Source organism: Bison bison, unplaced genomic scaffold (assembly GCF_000754665.1).
Source record: "Bison bison bison isolate TAMUID 2011002044 unplaced genomic scaffold, Bison_UMD1.0 scf7180017864280, whole genome shotgun sequence".
NCBI lineage: Eukaryota > Metazoa > Chordata > Mammalia > Artiodactyla > Bovidae > Bison > Bison bison.
This window is the reverse complement of record NW_011494852.1, coordinates 8,500,761-8,514,528: the sequence shown is the minus strand read 5'-3', so window position 1 is coordinate 8,514,528 and position 13,768 is coordinate 8,500,761. Positions and strand designations below refer to the sequence as shown.

Here is a 13,768-nt window from a genome sequence, read left to right as displayed (position 1 = left end):
AGGGGCTGGGTAGGGGTGAGCATCTGGGCAGACCTGTGTCTACCCAGGCGTGGAACCATGCTGACCGGAAGCTGTAGACACACAAGTGTGTGACTGTCCAATTCAGGAATGCAGTAAAACATGCACAGATGTCTGAGGTCGTGACCATGAGAACTCACGAACGTGTGTGAGCACGTGAACGTGACCAGGCCTGTATCTACATGTGGACTCACGTGTCCCAAGTTTGTCGGGTGCAGTCAGGTTGCTGGACATTCTGGCCCGAGGCCCTGCTGGCCTAGGGCCCCTGTGCAGCTGTACTGGCAAGAATTTGCACCCCATGTGTGCGTGCACACATCAGCACACTCCTTGGGCCCCTGTGTCTCAGAGCTGGTGAGCAGGGCATTGTGAGCAGGATGCAGAAGGGGAGCCAGTGTGTAGATCATGCACGCCTGTCTGCTGAGCCTCCTTCTGGCTGTTGCCTGGACACGCCTGCACTGCTGGACACGTTAAGAATACATCTGCATGGAGCGGGCGTGCGTGTGCACTGGATCAGGTCTCGCAGGGTACCTGCCCAGGCATGGGCATCCCTGTTGGTCTTCCAAACCCCACACCTCACCCCTCAGGTGGGCCGGGTTTCCCTGCCCCTCAGTCTCAGGGCCTTTGCACCTCCCCTGGCTGTCTGCCCCTGTAGAGGTGGCTTTGTCCCTTAGATAACGGTTCAGCCTGCTCAGCCCCGCCCTCAAGAGCCCTGTCTTGGGCTCTGTCTTGTCCCCCCTCTTACCCCTATGTCTCTGTTTCCGGTGTTTCCCACCACAGTCAGTTTCTCTCTCTCCTTATCTCTCACCAGCACACACTCTCTCTCTGGGTCTCGGTTTCTCCCTCCCCTCCTCTGCCCCTGTCTGCCCCAGTCTCTCTCTCTCTCTCCCGTTTCTTCAGTTTCTACCGTCTCACCCCACTTGCTTCATTCACTCACTCTCCCTCAGCTCTTCATCCCTGCTCCTCATCTGTCACTGTGTCCCTCCCCAGTTCCCCTTCTCTATAGCCTGTGCCTTCTCTCTGACTAGAATCTTAACTCACCCTCTCCTTCATTTGCTCTCATCTTTTAACATCTTTTAGTTCTGGTGTCTTCGCTCACAAAGCTGCTTGTAATTACATCATGGTCAAAAAGGTACCAATGTTACACAAACATTTTTAAAAAATTTAAAAATTAAAAGAGAAAAAGGTACTGATATTTTCTTTCCTGTTTCGTTTAAAAGATTTTTTGAGGTGGACCATTTTTAAAGTCTTAATTGAATCTTGTGACAATACTGCTTCTGTTTTGTATTTCGGGTTATTGGTCCTGAGGCATGTGGGATCTTAGCTGCCTGACCAGGGGATGAACCCGTTCCCCCTGGACTGGAAGGCGAAGTCTTAACCACTGGACACCAGGGAAGTCCCACTGATGTTTTTCTCCATGCTTTTCACATGTGTGTGTGTTTCAAGAGGCCTTTCCTGAACATATTCCTCTAGGTTTCTGGCAATGCCTCTTTGTACAGTACGAGGTAGGGACCTAGTTTTCGTGAGGGATGACCGGTTATCACAGTGCTGGACACTGTGTCCTTGCCCCACTGGTCTGAAATGGCACTTCTGTCACCTGCAAGATTCCAGCCCTTCTCACGGCCTGTGCCATTCTCTCCCCGAGTCCCTGCTTGTCCCTCCCTATCGCGCCCTGTCACCTCGCATTTCTGTCTCCGTCTCGCCAGGATCTCCGTCTGTTTCTGCTCTCGCACCCTTGTTTCTACTTCCTCTGCCGCAGTCCCCTCCCCCTCAGCCCGTGTGCCCCCACACCTTGGATGAGCTCACGCAGGGCAGCGTAGCGGCGGTTACGCAGGCGGGTGCGCAGCGTGCGGGGTCGGGTTGTGCCTTGCCGGGCCACCTCGGCACAGTAGAAGTCTGCGCGGTGGTCACCGCGCAAGTGTCCAAAGCAGGCCAGATGCTCCTCCCGGAGGCCCGTGCGGAGATCGGGAGAGCGTCGTGCAGGACACCAACGGCTTCTCGTGGTACAGCTGGCCCAGGATGGCCACCTTTTCCGGCTCCGTCAGGTCGGGCTCACCCTGCTGCTGGCTGCACACAGGCAGGCGGCTGGCAGCCACCGCGTGCAGCATGGCACTCACCGCCGGGTCCTCCACCTCAGGGGGGTCAGCATCTAAGGCCCTTGGCGTTCCCTCTGCTGCTTCCGCCTTGTCCTGGGGTCTGGGCAGGACCGGCGTCCAGCTCAGCTCCCCCCAGTGCCCAGGACTGGGCTCTGTGTGGCCTGTGGGGAGAGGGGAGATCAGTCACTCCAGGGATGGGAGAGGGGATAGAGTGGGTGGCAGGGAATGAGTGCTCACTCACTCACTCGTTTCACATTTAGCGAGCACCTGCTATATTCTTGGCACTGTTCTAGACCTAGAGAGACCACCCGAAGCAAGAGATTGACAGTTCAGTGGGGAAGGCAGACAAATGGAAACATAATTAGTAAAAATAATAGGGTTAGGTGGTTCCAAGAGCTGTGCAGGAAAATGAAGAGGGAAGGAGGAGGGTATGGGGATCAGGCTGCAGTTTTAAGTGGACAGTCAGTGAAGGTCTTGCCAAAAAAGTGACATTTCAGTAGAAACCTGAGGTCATCAGGGACTGAGCCATGAGATTTCTGTGGGAAGTGGCAGAGGAAAGAGCCAGTGCAAAGGCCCTGAGAGAGAAGTTTGCCTGGTCTGTTTCCTTAGTCCTTGACCACTTCATTCACTGATTCACTCAATTTTGCCTTTTCCCTTGTTCATGAAATCATCAATACATTCACTAACTCGTTCACTCATTCATTCATCCTTCTCTCCTAGTCACACACATCCATCTAACCACTTTTCAGCAACTGTAAATCTATGCTGGGCCCCGAGCTGGGCAATGCTGAGGATCCACTGAGGGATCCGAATCAGCTCCCAGGGAGCACCTGGTCTGATGGGAGAAGACAGACAAGGTCAAAGCCAGTACAGGCACTGGAAACAGAAAAGCTGAGGGCTGGGCAAGCCTTGGTGAGAGCTGTTTCTCAAAAGTGGCGGGAACTGGAGCAAGGCTACTGCAAGCAGGAAATAAGTGAAGAGGGGAAGTAGAGACAACTCCTTTAGGTAGCTTGACTTGGATGGGGAAGAGAAAGAGGGTGGTGATTATTAGGTGCAATGGGCTTCAGGGAGTGTTTTAATCACTGAGGCAAGAGAAGACTGGGCTGGACCATGTAAGGGGCTGTGGAAGAGAGGACAGATTAAAAAGATGCTTGAGAGGCTGACTAGGACAAGTCATGGGATTGAAGGGCTGGAAGGTGAGGAAGGCATTCAGTTAAGGTCCAGGCCTCTGGCCAGTAAACTGGTCAAACTGTCCCTGACACACAGGCATGGATGAGGAGCACGTTTGGGGGAAGATGTTGAGACCAATTTGGGACATGGATGGTATGACAGGCCCAGGAGACACCCAAGGGAAGGCATTTATGAGACTGCTGGTACCGGGGGCTGGAGACTTCTCAGGAGAGAAGTGTTGCTCTGGGGACAGTTACAGAAGTCATCAGAGACAAGGAAAGCAGTGGAGCTGAAGGAAATAAGTCACGGGGAGGGTACAGGAGATTGTGTGAGGGATGAAAAGAGAGGAGGGACTAAGAAAGAGCCCTGACTGGATGGGAAGGAGGCTGTGAGAGGCTAAAAATGGCCCCCCAATATAGCCACATCTTAATTCCTGGAACCCATGAATGTTAACCTTACATGGCCAAAAAAACCCCACAAAACTCAGAAAGTCTTTGCAGATGTGATTAAGGTATGGACCTTGAAACAGGGGGATTCTCTTGGATTATCCTGGTGGGCCCTAAATGCCATTACAAGTGTCCTGTCAAAGGGGGATTTGATGTACCCAGAGGAGAAGGCAAGGTGAAGACAGCAGCAGAGATTGGAGTGATGTGGGAACAAACCAAGGAATGCAAGGAGCCACCAGAAGCTAGGAGAGGTGAGGAATGTGTTCTCCCTTAGAGCCTCCTCGGCCCTGCTGACACTTTGATGTCAACTCAGTGATACTGATTTCAGACTCCTGGCCTCCAGAACTGTGAGAGAAGAAATTTCTGTTGTTTTAAGCCACCCAGTTTGTGGTCATTTGCTACAGCAGCCATGGGAAACTAACGCTGGCTGAGCAGGAGGAGCCTGAGAGATAGGAAGGAAATCAGAAAGAATGGTGTCACAGAAACCAAAGAAAAACATTCAGTAAAGACAGAGGGGTCAATGGCATCAAATTCTGCAAGTAGTTTAAAAAAGAAAAAAACCCTGAACTTGGCCATGTGGTTTAACTACAGAGTAGGGCTTCCTTGGTGGTACAATGGTTGAGAATCCACCTTGCAATGCAAGGGACACTGGTTTGATCCCTGGTCCGGGAAGATCCCACATGCCTTGGAGCAAATAAACCGGTAGCTCAGGACTACTGAGCCTGCGCTCTGCAACAAGAGAAGCCACCACAGTGAGAAGCCCACGCATCGCAACAAAGAGTAGCCCCTGGCTCTCTACAACTAGAGAAAGCCTCCATGCAGCAACAAAGAGCCACCCCAGCCATAAATAATTAATACATAAATCTTTCTTAAAAAGTAAAAACAAAAACAAACTACACTGGGAGGTCACTGGGGACCCTAATCAGTGCAGTTTCTGAAGGTAAAAGCCAGACAGCAGTGGGTGGGAAGAGGAGGCAAATGTAAATGACTCTTTGGAGAAGATTAAATGGTATCTGGAAGGCAGCATGCAATCAAGGGATAGCTTTTTAGGTTAAAACTTTTTTATTATTATTATGGAATATTTCAAACATGCACAGAAGTAGTACAATGACACCCCCCTCCCCCCAATATACCCATTATCCAGCTTCTACAATGGCCAATTCTTGGCCTGTGATGTTTCAACCAACCTCCTAACCGCACCTCACCCCACATACCCTGAAGCACCAGGACAGAATTTGGATGAGCAAAACAAAAGCATTTTAGGTACTGATGGGAGAGGCATCAGGAGAAATAAAGAGACTGAAAAACAAAGAAGAGCACAGAAATGGATTAACGACCCTGAGTAAGCACATGGGACTGTGGACTTTCGGGGAAAGGGAATTAGAGTGAAATGCGGGGAGGCATTAGCAAATAAGAGTCTGCGTGGGAGGGGAGGAGTCAAGGGAAAGAGATAACATGAGAAAGCAAGGTTGGCTGAAATAATGGGAGAGTTAGCCCGGGACAGGAACAGGTTTGCTAGTCTGAGTCAGCCTGGTAAGGAAACGGGTTATCCCGGGCCACGGAAAGAGCTGGAAGAGATTAATTTCGGGGGAGGCGATGGGATAAAAGAGGTCAGCCTGAAGCGGCCAGGTAAGGCCGAACACAGGTGCCCTCTTTTATAGAGTCCCTTCTTCACCTTCAAGGGGAAACATTTCACAGTGACACTGCAGCCCCACCCTCCTGCCGCCTCCGCGCTGCCAGGACCTCACCTTCACCAGGTTCCCTCGCCGCGGTCGCTACGGCCTCCATCCCGATTGTCTACGACTTTTTACCCGCCATGGCGAGCTCCTAACACCAATTCCGGACGCAGGTCCTTAGGGGCAACTTCCGGCTGAGTACGTTCCTGGGACCGGGTGCTCCACGGCATTAGGAACCAAAGTTCCGGGACGAAGGCGGCCCTTTCTATGCGCACGCATGCTGCTGTCCGGCCCCGCCCACTCGAGCCGGGCAGGAAAAGGGAGTCAGGGCCGGATAGGCTCTTCCGGGCCACCCCCGCCAACCTGAACCGCTTCGAAATTGTGGGGTATCAGGAGGGAAGCACTGTTCAACCTGTGCGCTACTGACCCCAGAGCCCAGCATGCTTAATTTGGGAATGGATGAATCACCACCCTTCATAACCTCTGAGTGCTTGGGCTCTGGTTTAGACCTATCCTCTTCACTACCTCAAACAATATTTGCTAAGTCTTGTAGCATGCCTGTCATCACACCCAGTCCCTGGTTAGCATGATTGGTGGTGAGATCAGAGACTGAACGTCCCACTCTGTTTCCAGGACCTGAAGAATCTGCAAGTGTGGAGAGAAAACCTTGGTTTTGATTTGCCCTAGGTGATAGGTAAGGGCTGGCATTCAAGTGCTACCAGTAACCAAATGGGCAGGGCTGATGGACCCACAGGTTTAGCCAAGGGAGCTGTCCGTCCCAGCCTGGAGGGCCCAGGGAAGGTTTCTTTCTGGGAGTAAAGGATACCCTGAGACCTGAAAGATGAGCAGGAATTAAGGTAAGAGGGAGGAAGAGAAGGGTCTTATGTAGGAAGGGGGCAAGGCAAAGCCCTGGAAGGGAAGGCGGGTATCCATGGTTCTGTTTGCTTCAAGGACTTCAGTATGGTCAAGGAGTGAAGTGAAAAGTAAAGTCGCTCAGTCATGTCCAACTCTTTGCGACCCCATGGACTGAGGAGCCTACATGTAATTTTCCAGGCAAGAGTGCTGGAGTGGGTTGCTATTTCCTTCTCCAGGGAATCTTCCCAACCCAGGGATTGAACCTGGGTCTCCCGCATTGCAGGCAGACGCTTTACCATCTGAGCCACCAGGAGTAGGAAAGTTCTAACTTGGCCCTGACCAGACTGCAAGGATCAGAGAATCTCATGAATCTATGCAAAGTTCCAAATACACATGCATTTCCAAGGCAGAATTTCATGGCATTTAGAGCCTAAAAGGGATTTGTGACTCTCCCTGAACACCCTAGTGATCTGAAGTTTGAAAGGGGAGTGGCAGAAGATAAAGCTAGTGAGGTCACCAGGCCCAAGCATGTGCACCACATAAGCTGAATTAAGTAGCTTGAGCTCCTTTATCCTGTGGAGAGCTAAAAGAGGGTGAGGGCATCAGGGTAAGGGACTGGAGGACAGCGAGATCTGTGAGGAGGCTGATGCAGTAACCCTGATATTATGGCTGAAAGTGAGAGGGTAACAGGTAGGAAGGCCAGGGGTCTCCAAATAGAGGAAATAGCCTGCAAGTGTTAGACATTTTTATCTCTCTTAAGCGGCAGGAGGAAACAAACTAGCAATATTTTTTCCTTCTCTATACAAATTTATAGGGAGGTTTCTCTTAAAATACTGTGTTGCCATAATGACACCCGGTTTCGCCTGAAGTTAGCTATTCTCGAGCCTAGAGATAACCAATGCCTTTTTCTTATGGAAATATTTGTCTTAAGCTATGCTAATGTACTATGCCTTTACCCCAAACTCTGTCTCCAAGTTGGTTCCGCCTCTTGGCCCAGAACCTACTTGACAAACCAGTATGGATATTGTTCCCCTAATCTATGAAAATGAAACTATTTGTATGGTCGTCTGCCCTTCTTCAAGATTCAAGTTAATCATTTTATGGCCCAGGATAAACCATTTGGTGCCAAGATTACCCCAAAATGCATCTTATGGGTGAGGGGCCTGGTGCCATTCTGAATTTTAAGACATTCCTTTCTTTCATTAACAGACTGCTAGTGACTATATAACATCCAGCTAAAGACTAGCAGGGGGGTACTCTTTCTGCCCCCTTCTGATGCCTGTATCAGAAGTTTTCTCTATCTCCTTTATACTTCAATAAAACTTTATTACACAAAAGCTCTGAGCGATCAAGCCTCGTCTCTGGCCCCGGATTGAATTCTTCTCCTCCGGGGGCCAAGAATCCTGGTGTATTCGCGTGATTCAACAACCTTTCAAAAGCAGGAGGAACTTCCTATTTGCACTCCCGGGATAAGGGATCTGGAGCAAAGTGGCTGAGTTGCTGCTTGGAATAGATGGGGACTGACCACACTTAGATGTTGCCAAGGCCAGCAGAGGGCACTATTGCCCAACACATGGACCTGCAGCAGGGGGACTTACCAGCCTAGAGGGCTTGCGGCCCTCTCAGCAGGGACGCCACTCTAGGATCACTTGTAGCCCAGTTAGGCATCAACCTTGGCTCCATCTCATGTCAGATGCCTCACATTTGCCTCAAAGGTAGTCAACCTTCCTCCTCCCTTTTTTGTAGCCCATGTCCCCTTCAGAAGGCTCTGAGATAGTTCTGTGATAGAGGAGGTGGGGCTGAACTGGCTCCTCCTGTGTCCCAGCCTTGTCCCTCACAAGGGGCCAGAAGCACAGCATGCCCAGAGGGAATGAAGAAATGACTCAAGTTTCCAGGGAAGGAGGACAGGCTGTGGGGATGCAATCTTTTATCCCAGGTCATTCCCACTTAAAAAAAATGTTCCCCTTCTTCAGGAAGCCCTCACCACACCCTGCACCCATCCCACGCTCTCACAGCTGATCTTGATGCTGTCACCATTCCACGAGAGGTCTGTGTCACTTCTGGACTAGGAGCCCCTTGAGGGCAGGGTCCAAGACCACCTTGGTGTTGCTGTGTCCTTAACACTGTCCAGAGTGGGTGGATAAGAACAAAGCAAAAACTGACACTTACTAGCTGGATACATTAGTTCCTGGAACCCCACTAGCCTGGATCCAGGAGCAGTCAGGAACCATCTTAAGTCTAGCACCCAGACCAGACCTAATGTAGATGGGCAGTCACACCCAGGGGTGACCCCAACAGTCCAGCCCTAGTTTCCAAACACCGGCCCTACCTTGCTCTCTGCTGAGGGACCTGTTACATCCTATTCACAAATTCTGGGAGAGAATGGGGGCTGTGGGTGGACTGAAAGGGGCAGAAACCAGAGAACCACTTTAAAAGTGAACTAGTGGATTTTAAACTGAGGGCCCCAGGTTTAAGGGGGCACACCCAGCACCAAAAATGGGGAAAGGCACACAAATCCCACCAGTCCATCCTAAAGGAGATCAGTCCTGGGTGTTCACTGGAAGGACTGATGTTGAAGCTGAAACTCCCAATACTTTGGCCACCTGATGCGAAGAGCTGACTCATTTGAAAAGACCCTGATGCTGGGAAAGATCGAGGGCCGGAGAAGGGGACAACACAGGATGAGATGGTTGGATGGCATCACCCACACAGCAGATGTGGGTTTGGGTGGACTCTGGGAGTTGGTGATGGACAGGGAGGCCTGGCGTGCTGCGGCTCATGGGGTCGCAGAGAGTCAGATACGACTGAGCGACTGAACTGAACATAAATCCCACAGTAAGTATTTAATGAATGAGTAAATAATGTCCCCTTGTAAAGGCCCCCACCCCAAGTAAAGGCCAACTGCAGTGACACTTCAGTGTTGAAACCCTGCTTCCTTCCTGCTAGGAGGTGCCATGTCATTTATTGAAAACAAAACAAAAACAAAAACAAAACAGGGCAAACACATTTCTTAATAAGTGCAGTTTGTTAAAAGTTCTGTTAAAACATATGGGTCAAGGGGAAGTAAAAATAATCAGAGGATCACTGTAGGAAAAACCTTTAGGTCTGGCACTGGGAGACCTCTGGAGAGGAGCAGTGGGAGAAACTTCATGTTCTGAAGGGTAGGAGTCCCCCAACTCCCTTCTTCCCTCTCACCCGCTTAATCCCACCAGAAACTACCAAGACGCCCGGAATAAAAGGTTTCAAGTTCAATAGTCACACTCTCTCCAAATACAAAAAGCAGGTACAATTCAACTCAACACAGAAGCTTGTGTGCAAAGTTACGGGAAACTGAGACATTGTATAAAAAGTTAGGTTAAAGATGATTCTGTGGTTTTGTTTTGTGTGTGTTTTGAGGGTGTGGTTCTTCCTCTGTCACCTGAACTCAGCAAAGAAATGGTTATCCTGATGAAATATCAACAGCCGACCCACAGTAAAAACGGACAAGTTCTAAAAATTAAAAAAAAAAAAAAAGCATAATTACCAAAAAAATATCTGTCACTGCTTCCTCCCTCTGCATTTTGCTTTTTAAAACTTGTGTTTTTTTAAGTTTTTGATTTTTTTTTTTTTTTAAATCCTGAAAAGTAGACAGTAAAACAGCTCCTGGAAGAATTTACAACCAACTGCATGAGAGTCTGGGAAGCTGAGGGGCTAGAGCAGGGCTGGGAGGAGAGGACAGGAAGGGGCCCTCCCCTCAGCCCTGTAGCCTCACTGTACGACCAAGGCAAGGGATGGGGGTCTTTAGTCAAAAAGGAGGAAGGGAGGAAGAGGAGGGTAGGGGGGCGAACAGAAAATAAAAGGTCATTGTTGCCTGTTTGAATCCAGAGGAAATGCCCGGCCCTGTGTGGGGGAAGAGCCCCTCAGAGGGGAGGCAGCCCTGGGAGGACCCATCCCCCAGCACCACGGGACCCGGTAGGGATGGATGAGGAGGGCTGAGGTGGGCGCTGGTGGAGGAAGCCGGCAGGGGCCTCCAGGACACATGGCTACTGTGTGCTTGTGCCCCCCTGTGTGTTCCCGGAGTAGCTCCCGTAGTCATAGTTCCCGTAGTACGGCGGCCACTGGCCCTGGTTCTGATAGTACTGGTTCCACTGCTGGGCGTACTGGGGAGAGAGAAACCAAGAACACGACATGTTCACCCAGACCCACATCTGGCTCCTCCCCGATCACCCCCCACCATGGTACAGTGACGTTAGTCAACAATAGGTCTCCTGACAGAGAAACCAAGGTACCTTGGGAGGACAAGTGAATGACCTGATGTAGCATGGGTGGTCAGTTAGAGACTGAAGCCCAGGTCTCCTGGCTTGCCAACCTACTGCCCTTTCAAGTATAGCTAGATGTGTCTTTGTTACACCACAATCAAAATACTCAAAAATAGGTACGGTGGCCTAGCACCAACCAATCAGAATGGACACTGGCCATGGTGCTGAAGCAAGGTTTGCGGCCCCTTTGCTTGCTGCGCTGGGGAGAGGAACTAGAATGGCAGTTCCTACGCTTAGCAGCCAGTGTGGCAGTGGTCACCAAATGGAATGGCTATACTAGATGGACACCAAAAGACTGCCCATCCTTTTAGGGATAAGCAGGGACATGAGTCTGGAAATACACATCCATGTGGGGCCCCATTCTACCTTCCCTGCTTCTGGGACTTACCTGTTGATACTGGTTATAGCTGGGCTGAGGGTAGGTCTGTGCCGCTGGGGGCGGTGGTGGGGTGTAAGGGGCTGGATTGTAGCCGCCATAGCTCCCATAGTTGTAGGCAGGTGGTGGCGGAGGTGGAGGTGGCGGGGCTGTGTAGCTCTGGCTGGACCCTCCCTGGTTGTAGGGAGGTGGCTGGCTGTAACTCGGCTGGAAAGTGGAAGGGAAAAGAAAACCAGGTCTCTGTGAAACAGCCAGCTCAGCTGGGATGGAGGAAGGGCCTTTGTAAGCAGTGGGCCCACAAAGGCATGTCCCCGGGGGAGGCTGTTCGAGGGCTAAGAAGGGGGTGGGTCAGCTCTGTGACCTGGCAGGACAGGGAAGGATGCAGAGTTCTATCCTGGACTCTAATCCCAGGCCTGAGACTCTCGGGAGCAAGGCACACAGCATCTCTTGAAAACCTAGGCGTTTCCCCACCCCCTGCCCCTGTAAAATGAGAATTACAACACGACTACCCCTTTGGACTACCTTGTGTATTCAGTAAGCTTATGTGCACACTCCATTGAACACAATAAATGGTGGTATTTGTTACAGGAAGACCAGCTAAGGAAAACAGCAGTGGCAATTCCTAAGTGCTCCCCATGTCCAGGAATCCTTAACTCATCTGACCCCCGATCAACTCTCTGAAGTAGGTTCCATTGGCTTTGTTTTATAGAAAAAGAAGGGGAGGCCAGGGAGGTGAAATCAACAGGGCCCAAGTCACACGGGCAAAAAGTCGTGACTTGCCTCCAGGTCCGCCTATTTCCAGAGCCTCACCTGCAAAGCTGTAACGTTATCTTTCCCTCACAGCAAACCTTGGAAGTGAGTTCTACTAACAACTCTAGGTCTTTATGAGGAGGTCTTTATGAGGAAAACAAGGTTCTGAGAGGTAAAGCTGTTTGTCCAAGGTCACAAAACCAGAAGGTTGTGAGGGTGGGGCTTGAATTTGCATCTGCCCAACTCCTGTTCTAGGAAATATTCTGGTTAGACTGGGACTAGACCATACACCTGTATCCCCTGGCCGCTGCCTCCAGGCGTGGCGAGTGGAAGGCGCACAGTAAATGGGGACTGCTGGTTACAGGGCCCGTGCACACCAGAGCCGAGAACTGGCTCTCTGAGAACTTGAACTGAGCTGGAGCTGCTTAGCAGTGAAGCTCTCAGGGCAGAGGTCAAGTCCTCACCAACCTCAGGGTCTGTCTCCACATCCTAAAGACAAAGGGTCACCCCTTCTAGCCTGGGCAAGAGGTAACGACAATGCAGTGCTCTCTTGGGAATTCAGTGAGGCCAATGACAATACAGCCAAGACAAATGCACTTGCTTGTGACAACACAGTCGGCCCCAAGGGTGACAGAAGAGGCAGGTTCCCAATTTACTCTGAGTCTGGAAGGATCTGGGAATATCTAGGGTCTGTTCCAGCTGAAAGCACTGGCAACAAAGGAAGAAAGGGCAGGGCTGGAGCTAAGAGTGAGGACCCATGGCCCTACCTCCTCTCACCTGTATACACACACACGCACGTGCATGCGTTCATCCTCTCACCTGTACCACACACACGCTCCTCCTCTCACCTGTGGAGGGCTGTAGCTGCTGACAGGAGGGGTGCTGGTATTGGCGCTTGAACCGGGGATGTTGCTGTTCTTGTTGTAGCCGCTGGCCCCTGGGGGGTTCCTAGCAGGGCTGTAGGTGGGTGGCGGTGGAGGCTGCTGTGGTGGCGGCTGTGGTGGCGGTGGCTGCTGTGGCGGAGGCTGTTGCTGGGGGGCCCGGTTGTAGCTGCCTCGGTTGTTGGAGTTGTTGTTGTCCCGGTTGCTGTTACCCCAGCGGTTCTGGTTGTAGCCACCACCTCCACTGCGGTTGAAACCTGCATTGGAGAAGCAAGTAAGAGGCCCCACTGTTTTGACTGGTTGAGTCCCTCAGGCGTCGGGCTGTCTTGGGGACTGCTGTGGCTCCAGCATGACCATGCACAGAGCAGGTCCAGTGAACAAGTCAAGCACCCCCTCTGGCCTTCCCCAGAGCCCTGGGAGCACCCAGTCATCAAGGCCTGCTGACAAGTTTGTCCTGCCCATTGGGCTGTGGGCCCGGAACCAGGGCCATCTTGGTTTCTACTGTGTCTCCAACATCCAAGTGCTTGGCCAAATGAGCCAGCCTCTCCCCGAGTCTTTGGCCCGGAACCCTTTCCCCAGCCCCCTCCCGGTGCCTTCAGAACCTTAGCTTAGGCATTAGCACTTCTGGGGGCCTTTCCTGAGCCCTGCTCCTTTGCAGGCTGAATCACTGGAGCTCACTGTACCCCTGGGGTTTCCCATTCAGCCCAGCATCCTTCTGGACTGTCACCAAAGGGTGACAGTGTCTGGGTCATGGCTCTGTCCCCTAAACCATCCAACACAAGACTGAAACACAACAGGGCATGCTTATTAAAATCATGACCATACACTTCAGACATAGCATAACTTAGTGACCAAGAACTTGGGCTTTCGATCCATCACTTGATACCAACCATGGATTCACCTGGGTGAATTGAGCAAATTAATCTCTCCAAGCCTGTTTCTCCATTTGTTTTAGAAGCAAAAACAGTCCTAATATTTGCCTTGTGCCAGGTCCTGAGGTGGGACCCAGGATTGGCCCTTCTTCTCAAAAAGCTCATAGTCAGATGAGGGGTGGGAAAGACTCACAAAAATAATAGCAATGTGACACACAAATGGGCAAGGCCTTCAGGGGTAATGTTGGTGGGGGGTGGGGTGGGGAGGGAAGAGATGACAATGGGAGTTTCTCTGAGGCCCCAGACTTTGATTTATCTCAGTTCTCTACCAGG

The 13,768-nt window shown here is 51.2% G+C and overlaps 2 protein-coding genes across 3 annotated transcripts in view; both read right to left on the bottom strand.

Moving 5' to 3' along the window:
- CCDC97 (coiled-coil domain containing 97) overlaps positions 1 to 5,678 on the bottom strand; it is a 10,617-nt gene extending 4,939 nt beyond the window's left edge. The window contains 4 exon segments of the mRNA XM_010849338.1: positions 44 to 71; positions 1,761 to 1,978; positions 1,980 to 2,272; positions 5,476 to 5,678. Of these exon segments, the coding sequence (XP_010847640.1) occupies positions 44 to 71; positions 1,761 to 1,978; positions 1,980 to 2,272; positions 5,476 to 5,515 (579 nt within the window). The 5' untranslated portion in view covers positions 5,516 to 5,678.
- Positions 5,679 to 9,194: 3,516 nt separating this feature from the next.
- Positions 9,195 to 13,768, bottom strand: part of HNRNPUL1 (heterogeneous nuclear ribonucleoprotein U-like 1) — a 35,582-nt gene continuing 31,008 nt past the window's right edge. For both annotated transcript variants that reach the window (XM_010849262.1, XM_010849263.1), the window contains exons 13-15: positions 12,531 to 12,820; positions 10,945 to 11,139; positions 9,195 to 10,397 (exon numbers count right to left, since the gene is read on the bottom strand). In XM_010849262.1, coding sequence (XP_010847564.1) covers positions 10,281 to 10,397; positions 10,945 to 11,139; positions 12,531 to 12,820 — 602 coding nt within the window. In that variant the 3' untranslated portion in view covers positions 9,195 to 10,280. The remainder of the gene's footprint in view (positions 10,398 to 10,944; positions 11,140 to 12,530; positions 12,821 to 13,768) is intronic.